This window comes from Cyprinodon tularosa, unplaced genomic scaffold, assembly GCF_016077235.1.
Source record: "Cyprinodon tularosa strain WSP-4 unplaced genomic scaffold, ASM1607723v1 ctg113, whole genome shotgun sequence".
In the NCBI taxonomy this organism is placed as follows: Eukaryota; Metazoa; Chordata; class Actinopteri; order Cyprinodontiformes; family Cyprinodontidae; genus Cyprinodon; species Cyprinodon tularosa.
Genome location: NW_024037926.1, coordinates 202,955 through 218,856, shown reverse-complemented (window position 1 = coordinate 218,856; position 15,902 = coordinate 202,955). Strand labels below are relative to the sequence as shown.

The 15,902-nt window shown below is 34.8% G+C and overlaps 1 protein-coding gene across 1 annotated transcript in view; it reads right to left on the bottom strand.

Moving 5' to 3' along the window:
• LOC119794391 (astrotactin-2-like) overlaps window positions 1-15,902 on the bottom strand; it is a 425,475-nt gene that overhangs the window by 225,165 nt on the left and 184,408 nt on the right. The window contains exon 5 of the mRNA XM_038301931.1: window positions 3,055-3,162. Coding sequence (XP_038157859.1) covers window positions 3,055-3,162 — 108 coding nt within the window. The remainder of the gene's footprint in view (window positions 1-3,054; window positions 3,163-15,902) is intronic.

Below are 15,902 nucleotides of genomic sequence, written 5' to 3'. Positions count from 1 at the left end.
ATGTATGCTCACGGTGACAAACACTTCCAGTGGGAGCAAAAACATAGTAAACCAGAAAACTCAGCAACACATGTATTAAGGGTTGAAAAGAGTACATCTATTTAAAATAAATGTATTATACTTTAATCCAATCAGATTTTAGGGCTACAAACTAATAATGTGAAAATAAAAATGTCTAACTTTGTGATTTGGAATTAAATTAACATTTTCATTTTTTGTAATGCATGCAGACTAACAGTAATAACATTATCAGGCATTCAATTGTGGATTTTTAAAGCTGGATAACATAAATCACAATGAGATTAAGCATACCAATGATGGAAAAAAGAAACAAAAAAACACCAGCCAAAAATGTTCATGAATCAAACATATTTAGCAACTGCTACAGCAAATTAAATAAGTTCTACACTTTGGCTTGAAATATCTGCCCTTTGTTTGCATCTAATCTACAACCCAAGAAAAAGGATCATACTTGTTTAAATTCTTTACCACCAGCTTTTTTATATGCTGGACATCTCTGTCCACACAGCTACGCAGTCATGATGTTCAGATTTTTCAAAAATATCAATGAGAACAGACAGGAGTTTTATCAATTCATTAGCAAGTCTTTTTGAGGTTGTGTTTTAATAACCAACTGAGAAATCAAGCACATATGAACACTGAATAAAAAATATCTATGATTTCCTTTTAAAAGTTAATATTGTTGTGAATTTTTAAAGTTCACTAAGGTTAAATGATAAACAAGCCCAACTTGAGGAAAACCAGTGAATTTAATTAGGCAGTTTGTAACAAGTTTAAATAGAAACATTTGCATTTAACATTAAACCCATATGCTGATGACAAATATAAAAGACCATGAGTTTAGACAATCTATTTTGAAGCTGCAAACATAGCAGGTGGTTGTGCTGTAGCAAGACTGATCATTATTCATCTTATATTAATATTTTGATAATTAGAGGAAAATCCTTTGAGGGAACACACTCAACAGGATGTTCCTCGTGACACGTTGAAAATTAATATATAGAAAAAAATATAGTATGGGATTATGGTGAATATTTCAATAATCAACCAAATGTAGACCATCTATGTGACCAGAATTACCAAATGTATTCAGTGTGATCACTCACAAAGGAGCTGTGTCTGTGACTATATGGGTGAGTGATGGATAGCTCTGATAGAGCAAAAATAGATAGATTTGGGTCTCATCTGTTTTGTGGGCTCTGTTCCACCTGTGACCATCAAGACTGACTGGTTGGAATGCGCTTAAGAGTGTTAAGAGATGGAGAATTGTAAGAGAGACACTCTTTTTCATTATCAAAAGAAGTAGCTGAATAAGTTCAGACATATTCTTTTTCTTTTTTCAGGGATGATCCTAGAGAAGGAAAATCTGGTCTAATGGGTAGAACCAAAAAACACATTCTGGCCTTGGGATTTCTTGGGATCCCACAGACTGAGCTGATGAGAGAAAATAAGAAAAAAAATCCTAAAATTGTTACCTCAGTCAACCAAACTTATAAGTTATTTTCGCTTATCTCAATTCAATGTTTGCTTTTCTATTTTGGCCCAGGTTTGTTTAAATATATTTTTGTCAGCAGCAGCTCTGAATTAGTGCGGATGCTTCAAAATATTGCATGAGCCATATATAGCAAGCCTATCAAAATAATGTACATGAGCCATACAAACAATTCATTGTTAGTGTGTATTTTTAGTATAATAGATTTTCTGTATTTTCCAGCGTTAGGTGGGTTGGAAAGTCAAAAGTGTCAGTTTTTCTTTAAGAAAGAAAATTAGCGTAGATGCTCAGAAAACTATAAGAAAATTGTCAAGCAAACGGTAACTAAGGAGATGAGGAGTGGAAAAAAATTCTTTCTATATGATATTTATATCCAAGAGGACACACCAGAGATGGGAAGTAACGAAGTACAAATACTTCGTTACTGTACTCAAGTAGATTTTTCTGATATTTTTACTTTACTTTACTACTTATTTTTATGGCGACTTTTTACTTCTACTCCTTACATTTTAACACAAATATCTGTACTTTCTACTCCTTACATTTTAAAAAATTGGCTCGTTACTTTAGTTTTGAATCATTTCAATGGAGTTACCGTTATTATTTTTCACGTCATCAATACCAAATTCAATCTAATTGGATGGGAATCTACGTTGCATTTGACGCACCACTACAAGATTAATCGACAGATTCGGCGGTATTCATTGGCGGCAAATCATTGCAGCTTGGTGGCGGTGGCATTAGCATAGTAGCATGGACGACGAGATGATTGAAAATGAACACAACAGAGATCTAGTCCTATTGGCAGACATCCATTTAAAATGTAGGCAACGGCATGAAAAAAGTGGTTTCTACTTTTACTTTTATACTTTAAGTAAATTTACAAGCGTGTACTTTGTTACTTTTACTTGAGTAAAGAAGTTTAATCAGTACTTCCACTTTTACCAGAGTATTTTTTAACACAAGTATCTGTACTTTTACTCAAGTACGGAAAGTGAGTACTTTTGCCATCTCTGGGACACACACAGACTATCAGTTCCATTTCATCTAATTCTTGCGTATTAATATCAACATCCAACACAATGTTCACAATTACAAGTCATGGAAGTTAAAAACTAGTTTACGGTCCAAGTCATTTGATTTAAGTTTCAATATCAGAGGCTTCATTTACATCAGCTCATGTATCTCCTTTTGGATGTCAGTAGATGTGCTATAAAGAAGCACTTTACATACTGCAGGGAGCAGGCACAACTCCTTCCCATTTCCAGCTATGCTGACAAATCCAAAAATGTTTCGCCTCATTTCACTTTACTGTATGTCATATGTATATATCTTTATTCCCTTTCACATTCAGCCACACTAACTCAGTAATTCATTTGTTCTCAAACACATTTCATTGTTTTTTATTCATTTTTTTTTCTTTTTATTGCATTCCCAGCAAGTAAGTAATGGATAAGGGGAACCCCCCTCCTGTTCACAGTGAGGTGTTTAGCATATGACGCATTCATCACAAGCCTCCAAGAATATATTTTTTTTCTTACCTTTGCTGCGCCTCCGTCCTCTATTCTGTTCTGTGTAAAACTTCATTTGATTGTCATCTTCAGGCTCTGAACTTGATTCCCCTTGGGGACCGTATACACCTCCAGTCACTGCCAAAGAATAGTTGAGACAAAAACAGACAAAAATAACTTTATTAATAAGTCTCAATCATTCAATGTTTGTTCTAGTTCTTCATATGCTTTTTGTGTAATCCTTGCTTAACTGGATGGTTTTACTGGCATGAGATAATATTCCATGCCCCTTCATCCAGACTTAATGTAGAGAAAGTACGAGGGTTGCATAATTATAGTGTGGTGGTATTACAAAGCTGGAGATTAATTGTTAAATAACTGGAATTTTCACTCCTCTAATTTCCCTCCTAGTCCGACTGGGTGGCCTTTGTCTCTTGAGAGCAGTTTTCTGTTCACATTGTGACAGATCCATGCAGTGTGTTTATGAGCCTGACAACACATCCTTGAAGAGGTGACAGCAAGACAGAAGATGGGAGAAGCTTTGTTTGTATAGATATGGTAGTAAAGCATCAAAACACAATTTTTCACTGATTTGCCTCATTGAAATAAGAGACATACTGAGGAATTGCAAACTTGTAGCCCTCTGATAGTTAACTAATTCTCAAAAAAATTTAAAAGGCATTTTAAAGTAGTTAAAATATCTGCATACAAGTGATAATTTAGGTTACATGAATTTCAACAATATCTCTAATGTGGAAGAGAATAATACACAAGATAATCCGGTTCCCTTTAAGTTATGCATGTCACCAGTTGCCCTTAAAATCAGCAGTTTCACATTTGCCCTATTACCATCCTTGGGAATACCACCATTACAGGATAATGTTGTTACTATTTTTCCGCCCAACATGTTAACTTAATTACTTTACTTGTTTCAGCAGTGCTGTCATGTTACTTATATTGGTGGAGCAAAAACTTTACCCATGTTGGTTAAAAACAACTCTAATTTGGTGATGCACCAACCCTAGAGGCTAGAATCCCTAAGCTTTACCATATTCCAGCCAGTTTAAGCCGTGCACTTCATGTAATGTCAATAGCAGTTTAATGTTTTATATATTTATTAATTATTCATTCATTCATTATTAAACATTCTACATATGATAGATCGTTAATTCAAACATGAATTATTTTGATTATTTAAAGTTCCAATAACAGGAATGTAATTCCGGTTTATTGAGCTTTTAAATTACAAAAATGAACTAGATAATTACCAAGCAGAGTATCCAGTTAGTTACTGGGGAAAGGGATTTCTATACACACCACACATGTATCAGACACATTCAGTATGTGATTGTGTATGTGAATGGCTGAATGTAGTGTAAAGCACTTTCCAGTCCTCAGACATGATAAGGCCCTATACAAGTAAGCCCATTTACTTCCAATTACCTCTTAAAATAATGTTCTCATAACTGGTTCCATTCAATTAATTAGTAAATGCATACCAATGATTCTTTGTTGATTAAAAGTATTTTCTCTTGATAACCAGCTTTAAAAAGGTATTACACCTATTTTCATATCAGTCAATAACTAATATTAAATAAGGACCTGGGAAAAACAGGCGTTACTCAAATTATAACCCTAACCATGTTTAAAGGTAACTTTTATAAAGAGATCAGCCTTACCACCACATTTGCTCAGCTTGGCTGCTAGAGTTTGAGAGGCTTGTGGTGTTTCTGGACCAGAGTTCAGCAATAAAATTTAGTAGGACATTAGATATGACATATGTTGTTTCGATATCAATCAGGTGTGTGTAAGTATCATTACTCCTTATCGCCAAGCCCTAGATCTATATAAGGTGTTTCACTTATTGAGTTACAATTAACCTTTCAATAATAATCTCATTTAATGAATATGACTTTATTGCTTATCCGCTTGAGTCAGATGGGAGTAAAGGACAGAAATAAAATGCATACTCATCGTGTAACTGTAAAGGAGCATCTAAAAAAAAATGCCTTTTCAGTCTACTGTTAAAGAAAAAATATAAGTTTAGTAAATTATTTTAGGAAAAAAATCAAAGACCACTTCATTCATAAATAAAAGCATTATGATAACCTCCTGCTTCTTCTCTGAACTCCATTTTGCAGCTCAAATAATGTGCCATGGGTATCACAGAACGATTTACCTACAATGAATTTTTATGAGCTAAAACATTTGACTCACACAAAGACAAAACGGGAGAACCTAAAACTGTTTTTGTTGTTGTTGTGTGTATTGGGAGGTTTGTTTAACATTAGTGAGGGCCTGGTTGCCTTACACCATCAGATATAAATATGGTTAAAGGGAGAAAGGAAGACACTGACCTATGTGCAAATTTAGCTTTAAATTAAGAGGCAGAAGACTAAACGGTGATGGCAAGAGACGGAGCAAAATAAAATAAACCATGACCAATTTAACAAATAATAATAATACTGTGGTAAATCTATTGCTACCTACTAATGGAAGGAGAATAGAGGTAAAAATTGCCAAAAACACCAATCTACATTGCCAAAAGCATTTACTCATCCATATAAATAATTCAGTTGTATAAAATCCAGGACCAAGACATGCAAGATGCTTCTACAGAAGAATGAGTTAATCCTGGAATTGTGGTGAGTGCTGGATTTGTGGTAGGATTCCACCTGTGCAATAAGTCCAGTTATGAAATGATTTACCCAAATAAATGTCCCATGGTCAAATGTTCATGGTGTTATAACAAACAGGAATTACCTGTACATTAACTCAGTCAGAAAGTGATAGGCCACATGGAGTGGGGTCTGGCACATTAAGAAAAGAGTTTACTAATTTCCTGCTGAGTATGTGTGACAAAGCAGACAACATAATGACTATGGACCTTAATTGTGAATTTGCCATTCTAAGAGAAAGGACTATATGCTACAGAACTGTCTCAGCTTCTGTATAGTATGCTCCTTCTCTTGTTAACAGTTTATGGCTTTGTCTGCTTCAATGGATACAGATGTAAATGTGTGTACATGTATTTTTTTTTTTTGCAAACCACCACAGAAGTGTACACAAGAGTTTTCTCAAGTTAAATTTTGAGTGGGAGCCATAAGAAAAGTGGGGATAGGAAGTAGGATGATTTTGGTTGTGAGGTTTCAAACATTGAAGGTTCCACCTTCAGTTCAGTCTGAGACTCACGGCAGAACCAACACAAGGATACACCAAACTGAGAGACAGTACATTGGTCTGAGCCTTGGGGAAAAGGCTAAAAAAGGGTGCACTTTTTCTAAAGCTGTTTTAAGCAAGTTGTTTAGGTAATTAATTCTTTGACTAAAGTAAATACGATATTGAGCGGACTGGTGACAGATGCAACCAAGAAGTTGTGAGAATTTACTTTCAAAACCTTATTGGAGATGTGTAAGTTTTCATTACCACTGAGTCTTCCATTGCCATATTGAGACTACCTTCTCAAGATCTGTAACCTGGCCACCATTGAACTAATTGGTTGGTATTTGCTTCCCACATAGCAAGGAGTGTTTGGCTACGATCATACAGCATGTCTTGATTTTTTTTTCCTGAAATCCGATATTATCAGTGTTCAGGTTAATACTACTGTACATACTAAATGTGACCACTACAAGACTTTCCACACATAACAATCAAAAGTTATATAGATTTGACTGTCACTAGTATAGTTAGATAAATGTCTGGTGAATACCCCACAGAAAATACGTTGGGAATGCTGGTTTATCTGTTTAAGTGTTAAACTCTAGAGTAGCCAAATGTATCATCACCACATCATTAAAAAAGCGATAAAGAAAATAAAACACAACTATTTACATTATCAGAGCAGCCAGTGACTGCTGCTGCAGGGAAATTTGTGTAAGTTGGATAATATGTGGCATGGCCTTTCAGAAGGCAGACGCTTTTGAAAACTGTATACGTATACAATATGGAACCACATATTGAAGTGAACCAAATGAGATTTTTTTTCTAGGTGAAATGATCAAATTCAGCCATTCAGAATGCCTCGAATAGTCAGACTTGATTCACATTTGGGCAAAAAGACTGGATTTTAATCACAGTTGCATGTTGAGTATAAAGGGTAGCCTTTTAATGCTGACAACGGAAAGGAAGGCAAAACGCTGGAAGTTTTAGTATGAGGGTTAAGGACACAGGTAAGATATTTAGTTGTTTTTCTGGAAGTTGGGGTGAAACCTTTGATCTTGTGTGTCAACAGTTTCTGGGATTAGGCATACAAAGTGAAATCTTTGAAAGCATTGATGGATTGCATGTTTTGTTTTGTAGACCTTTCACACATAAAGACTGAAATCATGGGTAGATTTTGTCATGGAGATACTTCCAATGGTAAAACATAACTGCTTAGCTAAAAATTAAACATCCAGGTTGTACAAGGGCTAATTTTCACATTCTCTAAAGTTGGCATAAATTAACTATGCATATATGAGATCTATAAAAGAATAAAACGTATGTCATGAGGGTGAAATGTAAAACCTTTTACTGAAATGTTATTGTGTATTTAGTCCATCTGTCATCCCACATCTCTTTCAAATTCTTGTTGTAAGGCTGCTGCACTGTTGGCCTCTGCTGTTAGCTACTTAATTTTGTCACACTGTCAAACTTATCCTATCCACAGGTTAGCAACTACTTTGATCTCCGGAGGTTTCTGTGTGCATTTTCACAGTCAATGAACTTCCACTTGCTCTTCTTCAAAGAGAACATTTTCCACCACCAGTTAACAACTTTTTTTTTTTTTTTTTCTGGTGTCCCTGAAAAGTCTTTGGGACAGTGTGGTCAAAAATAACTTTCTTTCAGGTTTAACAGAGGTATTTGGATGAGCCTATTTTTGAATCTGTGGTGTTTTAAAATGGCAGCAAAAGAAAGTCTTTGTGAGGCCTTTTTAAGTGTTTTATTGAAGCTTTAGCACAACACAGCATATTATTTACCTTAAAGAGATGTATTCTTATCAGATTAAACAACTGCAATAGAGTGATCAGCAATCCTTTCAAATGAGAAGATCTAAAATGTATAAACTTGTATGTCATTCTATTAGTAGAGATTCTGTCCAGCGATATTCAATTTCTTAGTATTTACAGCAATTTCCACCATTTTGACATTGAGAATCTTTTCTAAAATAGACTTTTTATCTGTGTTAAAGCAAGAACCTTTTAATCCAGTTAAACAAGCCACCCTTGCTTTTGAGGATATAATAAATGGTAAGAATAAGATGATTTGTCTACTGGCAACTACACATTAATTAAAAAAAAGAAGAATACTGACAAATTTGTCATCATATTTACCCTACAGATACAATATTACTTCATTAACTAGAATGAAAATTAAACTGAGATAATATTTGCCGGGAAAACTAACTCGAGTGTTACAGTGTAAGTTCTACTGATATCAGGAATCCTGGCTTTCTTTTTTGAAAACAGTTTGAAATCTGATAAACAGGTCAGTAATTCAATCTGGCTTCTTCCAACTGAAATTGATCACTAAAATCAAACCCTATCTACTTCATAGTGTCCTTGACAGGGCAATTGGATCTTTTATTACTTCTAGACAGAACCACTGCTATACTCGCTGTACTGGGTTAGGCAGATCTCTTTTCTGTTGTCTGCAGCTGGTCCAAAAAACACATATTACTTGTATATTTTTCTCCTTTTACTGGCTGATTTTAATTCTTTTAATTCTTTTCTAAAGACTCTTATTTTTAAGTAGTTTTTTAATTTCAATTCACTAGATGTATGCACATGTTTTATTTATTTTTTTAAACATGCTTATTTTAAAGTATCTTCTCTTATTTTGGTAATTGTCTATTATTTTAATTTCATCCCATATTTTGTATATTTTTGCTTTTTTTTTTACAATATTTTGTTCTGTGTTTTTTTTCCCTCTGTATTGTAATGTGTGGACTTTTATATCACGTTAGCTATTCTGGGTGTGTGATGCTCTATTAATAAACCTTGATTAATGACAAACACACAAGCAAAGAGAAAGCTGTAAAATAGGCGGATGTATTTTAAACAGTACCTGATATCTTAAGAATATAGATCTAGAAAACGCTGCAAGAGGCTCTTCTACTTCAATTTACTGGTAAGTGCTTGGAAAAAAAGGGGGACATATATGTATATATTATTATATACATATAATAATTATTGAAATGTCCTTTATTTTAGCATCTTAATTCACTACTTGAAACGTATACAGATAATTTACATATACTGATGTTTTCTAACCTTCATTTTTGTTGATATGATTATTTCCCCCTTGCACCCACACACAAACAGCAGAAATAGCTAATTTCCTATGAGATTAGAATATTATATTAGATCCACATTCCAGAAAATAATCATAATTCCATAACACATCCTGTAAAAGCTGAGATGAAATACTATTTTTCACTCACTTCACTGATGTGATTTAAGACTCATATAAATTGCCTTTATAATAAAGACTTGTGGTATGGTTAAAAATTCAGTTGAGTCTGAGTAGAAAGTGTGTTGAAGTCAGAGTCTCTCTTTTGGTCTGGTGCACTTTTACTGGAGGAGAGTTGAGTTGGATTCAAGAGCTCCAGTACAGCTGCTTGGAAAGCGAAGCTCAGTCAATGTGGTGTAAAATTGGTTCTGAATTTATGCATGGTGTTAGAGTATGCTCAGAGTTAAAGGGAGCAAAAACATGGGCAAAGCGGAGGAAACTCACTGGTGGCTTTACAGGATCAGCCTACTGGCTATTCTACAAACTGAAATAAGTGTTATATGTTATAGCCTTTAAAGAAAAAATATAAATGTATTCAAAACTATTTCACTAACAGGATAAAGCAGGAAGGATTCTATTTACTGCCCTGCAACTGCTGTGTAACCAATAATTCACTTACCAATTCACGTTTTTTATTGAACTACCTTGAAAACAGTGAAATCAGTCTGCTTTAATGCCCAGCTGTGTGCATTTTAACACTGTAAAAAGATTGAATTACCCTAAAACGTCTACAAATTTAATTCAGACCTGAATTAAAGAAGATTCTCTCATCTAGAGAGAATTAGATAGTTCATTATAAAACAGTTAAGCAATTACTTATTGTGGTGGCCAACAGTCATTGATACAGATGCTTGAGAAGAAATGATCTGCTTAATGGAAGTAAAGATATTGATTCAGTTCCATACAGTAGATATATATATATATATATATATATATATATATATATATATATATATATATATATATATATATATATATATATATATATATATATATATATATATATATATATTGTTAACTTTGCATTTTTCCTGCAAAGTGTAGGATGTTGAGCATCTTCACAGTTTTTATAGACAAACTGCTTGAATATCTGTCAACAGCTGTCAATTTTGTTCTATCTTCATTAAGTCTGTTATTGTTCGGCTGAGACTCCATCCTGGATGGAAATATCAGCTGTGCTGCTGCTATCAACATATCTCTTTATAGATTTTGGAGCTTGGCCTGTTCAAGTGTAGTCCTATTTCTTATACTGTGAATAGCAGAATAAGCTTGCAGCTCGTCTGCCAGGCTGTGTCTTTCCTGGACGGGCACCTTTGAAACTAGTTAACAGTTAAATTTTGTATACCTGCTTCTTTTTGTATGTTCTTCTTTCTCCTTTAACCCCAGTTAGCAGATGGCCACTCACACTAAGCCTGGTTCTGCTGGAGGTTTGTTTCTGTTAAAGGGGAATGTTTCTCTGAACTGTCGCTACATGCATGCTTGGTGTGGAAATAACAAGAGTCAACGACAAAATTCAAGCAAAAGTCATTGTCACAGTCCCATCCAGGAGGAGCATGTCTTGCAAGTCAAAGACACGATGCAATCAACTGGTTTTCCTAACCAATCTGACAGAATTGTCTCTGTAAAAGGCCTTGAGATGATTTGTTGTGAACTGGCGCTATTTATAAATAGAATTGAATGTAGAATTGAATGTAATTAAATTTTTTATGTTTATAATCATTAAGAATGTTAACTAACAAAGGTTAAAGGGTAAATATTAACCATATATTTGTTTATACTACTTGAAATTGGGATGAAGTAAAAATTTGTTGAGTATTTTTGCATAAAAGTGTTGGTTTTGAAACATTAAAAATCACAAACTGCAATGGATCCACAAGACCCCAAAAATTGTCAGAGTAAAAACAATATGAACACCAAACAAGGGTTAAATAAAAACCCTAGTAAAGTTATTTGGCCAGTATTAACACCATCTCATGTCCCTGCTCTGTATGTAATCACCTTATCTCAGTTTCTTTGGCTTTATAATGGGTGAGTTCAAATATTTTGTTTTTCAGTTATTTTGTAACTTTATGTTCCTTTTTAAAATAAATGATTAAACATAACTTTTTATTACCTAAAGAAAATAGGACTCACTGTGTACTTATAGGAATTTATTAGTGTTTGACATATTATCAGGGATTTATTTGTCATTTTCAGATTTAATAAATAATAATCTTGGGGCCACATTTACAGTCCCTTGCTTTAACTATGCGTTAGCTGGACATTGTCTCTTTGTTCTGTTGTTTGAGCAAATCTTTATGGGATTGGGAAATTGAACCCTTAGGTAAAAAAACAGGCATGCAAGAGTCTACAACTTCTTTCTTGATTTCTTTCCATGTCTGATTTTTATTCATTAAGTGACACAGGAAAGAAGTATTTGTGTTGTCTTGAGGACCCCTTTCAACTACTGTATTTACACAATGTACAAAATTCTTTGGAAGTATGCCTGCAGTCATTGACATCCTGTTTGCTTTTCACTCTTTTAGGGTGTTATTGCTTGTTTTGATTTAAATGTTAATCTCTTGCTTAACAGCAGCCTGTTTAAAACGCTTTCCTGCTAAAAAGGTCAACTGCCAGACCACTAAACCCAAATATATGTAAACAAGAAAATCCTATTAAAAGACAATTATTTCTTTCAATAGTTTATCTTTCAAAATCATTGCATCTTCATTTTGTCTGCTACCATCTACTGTGTAGGTACTTGTTTCGTAAGAAGCAGTTAAAAACATACATTTTACCTCAGAAATTACATGCCATTGAAAATGCAACTCCTCCTTTTATTGGGCACACTTAAGTTCATTTAATATTTACTCATCTGTCATGTATACAAGTTTTTACATTTGCTCTTTATTATTAAGAGCTAAAATATCAATAAACATGCAGGATGTCTACAGATTTTACAGGAGCTGTACATTTCAATGATCAAAGGAAATCCACAAACTTAAAGCAGCCTTTAATGTGTGTTTCTTTTATAAAAAGCAGTTTCAGAGCTTCAAGCTATTTGAAGGAAGCAAATCCTTAAAGCACAAGAAAATGTATAATAAAGCTAAACTACAAATATCTATCACATCAGTTTAATATGTATTATTTATTGTCTGTATTAACGTTATTACTGCTCTGTATTCACATGTCAGTCGGTCTTTTTTCTGTAGTAAGCAATGCTAGCTTATTAGCAACTAATTCATTCATCACTCAGCTTCCATCTTGCCTGATTAAGCAGCAGTGCAAATACCTCTTGAATCAGGTTGTCAGTTTTCAGGTTGCAGAAAACGTCAGGTTGAATTGAAAAAAGAAAGCATTATTTTAGTAGATATAATTTAAAAGTATAATACAAAATAATAATAACTATAATATAATTACAAAGTATAATACTGAAAATACAATGCTCAATTATTTATTAATAACTAATATTTAAGAAACGTTTTTTACGCTGTGCAAACAAAAAACAAGAAAAAAAAAGCAGATGGAAGAAATACTGATTTACCTGGGCATCTGTTGACTCAACCTTTAAAAAATAAGGACAAGGGTTTTTCAGGCTCTCAAGTGAATAACCCACTGGATAATTATTCATTGGTCAATTATCATAAGAGGACTAACTGGATGCAATCTTGCTCATGTTAAGAAAATACATATTTCAGACCTCAAATCTAGAAGCTGGAACATGTAAAAAGAGATGTAAAAAGTTTATAATAAAAAAAAAACAACAAGAAAGGATATGCATAGAATAAAGCTGCAAATAGGGTAAGACACCAGTTTTCTTCAGTTAATTAGAGAACAAAAATAAATCCTTCAGTTGCACTATAAAACACAATAAGAATTGATGGGGAAGTGTTTAAGTAAAATGTGAGCTTTAACCAGTGGATACTAGCAGCATAGAACTCACACGTGCATGGTTTCTGAAAGGACATAAAGTCCACAGGAGAAAGAAGGATGTTCTCCTTTGTAACAGTCCCTGTAGTGGGAATAATTAGTTAGATGATGAGTTAAGGAAATGCAAAGGGGTGAGGTGATAAGTTCAGTCTGCATAGTAAAAGCTAATAATCCTATGCGTAGGAAGATATTTCAACATATTGTGGTAATACAATGACAGTGTACCTTTCTTTCTCTCTCTCCTCTCTGCCTCTCTCACACACACATAATCAGCCTATTTATTTCAGCTCCTCATAGCAGATCAGGGGTTTATATGAGGTTGGGTTTTATCTGTAGCAAGCCTTTAGTTCTTATTTCCAGTCTTAGTTTTTACAGGGCTTTTTACTCCATCTTCATTTGATGCCTCAGACGAAAAACATTGGATGCTACACTGTTTTCAGACTTACGTGTGATCTTATAAATCAAAAATTTAAGATTGGGAAAAACATAACCAGGTTATGAGCACAGCAGCTAATAAAAAGTTTAAAACCATCTGCAAAATAAAAACCTGAAAAGGAAGGGTTAAAAGTCCAGCTAATGAAAAGTCCTACCATTCTTTTTTATAAGTTTAAAAAACATACTACGGGTATATACTATCTAAAGCTAACATTTTTTCTTTCATAACTCCACCACTCCATTTTTTGTTAAAGAATAAAACCTTACACTAACTTTAATGCTTGCATTCTTTTCAAAGGTCATATGGCAAGTTTGTAGCATTGGAGCTGGAATTTCATTTTAAAAATATTTTTGTTCTTAAAAGAGCCTATATTGTGCAATACAATTTTTTTGACGCTTTTACCATGTTATGTGATTCTCCGCTTTTGGCTCTCCAAGTGCCTAATATGCACAGTGACAGTAACTGTTCTATTTTGTAGCTAGTGTTTAAGTTGTGAGAAGCTGCAAGAAGTCTCTGACTTTGTTCAGGCTTCTTGAAGAAAAACTCGGTCACCCGAAGTGGTGTGATACCACACTAGAACAGCGTTCACACAAGGAGAGGCACTGTCACAGAGAAGGCAAATGTCTTTCTTTATGGCTGGAAGAAAACTACTAATATTTCATAACAAACTGATACTCTAAAGTACCCAAGGCAATACATCTCAATATATATGTCCAAAGCTGACTTTGGAAGGATTAAAAAAGCATGATGCAGGATCTTGAAGTGCTTCTTTTTCAGACGCAGTATTACATCTATTGGGCTGCAGTTAGCATCTATAAAGCCCTTTATTAGAGGCCAAGTTCTATCCATTTGCTCATGGACTGCCCACTATTTCCTCCTCAGTGCATACTTTTCCACGATTACCGATTGACTTTATTGTTTCAACTCTACGGGATCTTTTCAAAATTTAAATACCGCATCAAACCTTGCGAGAGACCTTGCTTTGGCACATTAAAAATCCTGCTATAAAAATACAGAACACTTATTTTCCTTGTTTTCAGAACTGTATGAAAGACTGACATATGACATTAAAGTCTCATTTATGAAAGGATTTTTACTCTGTATTTGTACGGTTTAAAGTTTTTTGATCAACTGATGGTGTTTTGAGGTAAAATTCAGTTTTCAAGCCTTTGTTTTTTGTCCTCCTTCCATCCATCCATTTTCTTCTGCTTTATCGCAGAGGCAGCAGTCTAAGCACAGATGCCCAGACTTCCTGATCCACACAAACCTCCACCAGCTGCCCTGGTGGGACCCCCAGGCGACGCCAAGTCAGCTCGGAGGCATAGTCCCTCCAGTGTGTCCTTGGCATTCGACGAGGCCTCCTCCCAATGGGACATGCCTGGAACACCTCCTGAGGGAGGCGACCAGGAGGCATCTGAAATAGATGCCCGAGCCACCTCAGCTGGCTCCCTTCAAAGTGGAGGAGCAACGACTCTACTCCGAGCTTCTCCTGGGTAACTGATCTCCTCACTCGAGTAACTAAACTCCTCAACGGCAGTTCACAAGACCCTTATGGAGAGAATCAAACCAAGGAACTTAACGTTGCTTGGTATGGAGCAGCCACCCTGGAGCCTGGCCTGGAATTGGCGCTCGCATGCGAGCGTCTGGTGGTCGGGCCTTTGCCCATGGGAACCGGCCACCTTCAGTCTGAACACATGACCTGGGCCTGTCCTCCTGTGGAGCCACCACCTGCAGAGAGATCCGTAGGGGTCAGGTGCAGAGAGGACTGGGTTGTGCTCGAGGCGGGGTGCCTCAACGGCCCGCTCCATGTACGCAGCTTTTTATCCTCTTGTTTCTTCTTTTTACCTTTCATAAATTTGCATTTTTTCAACCTGACTGTGAAACATTAACATGGAATAAAAATTAGATAATTATCAATAATTACAATTTACTAGATCATACAGTCAAATTATTAAGAGAATGTATAAAATATTTATCATAGAGAAGAGAATGTATATATGAGTGTATATGTATGCATTACATGCATATACTGTATTTATAGATGCACATACTGTAAAGATAGGCACAAAAACACCATAAACAAATAAAAGTCACAATTGATCAGATGTGTGTTATTTTTACTATGATCTTCAGTAAGAAACCTGCTTATCACCTCGGGATGTAAAAATAAAATCAACATGGTTTCTGAGAAGTTTCAAAGCTACGTTGAACTTCACATTTATTGTTACTCTGATGCAAACATGACTCCAGTTTCAGGGTA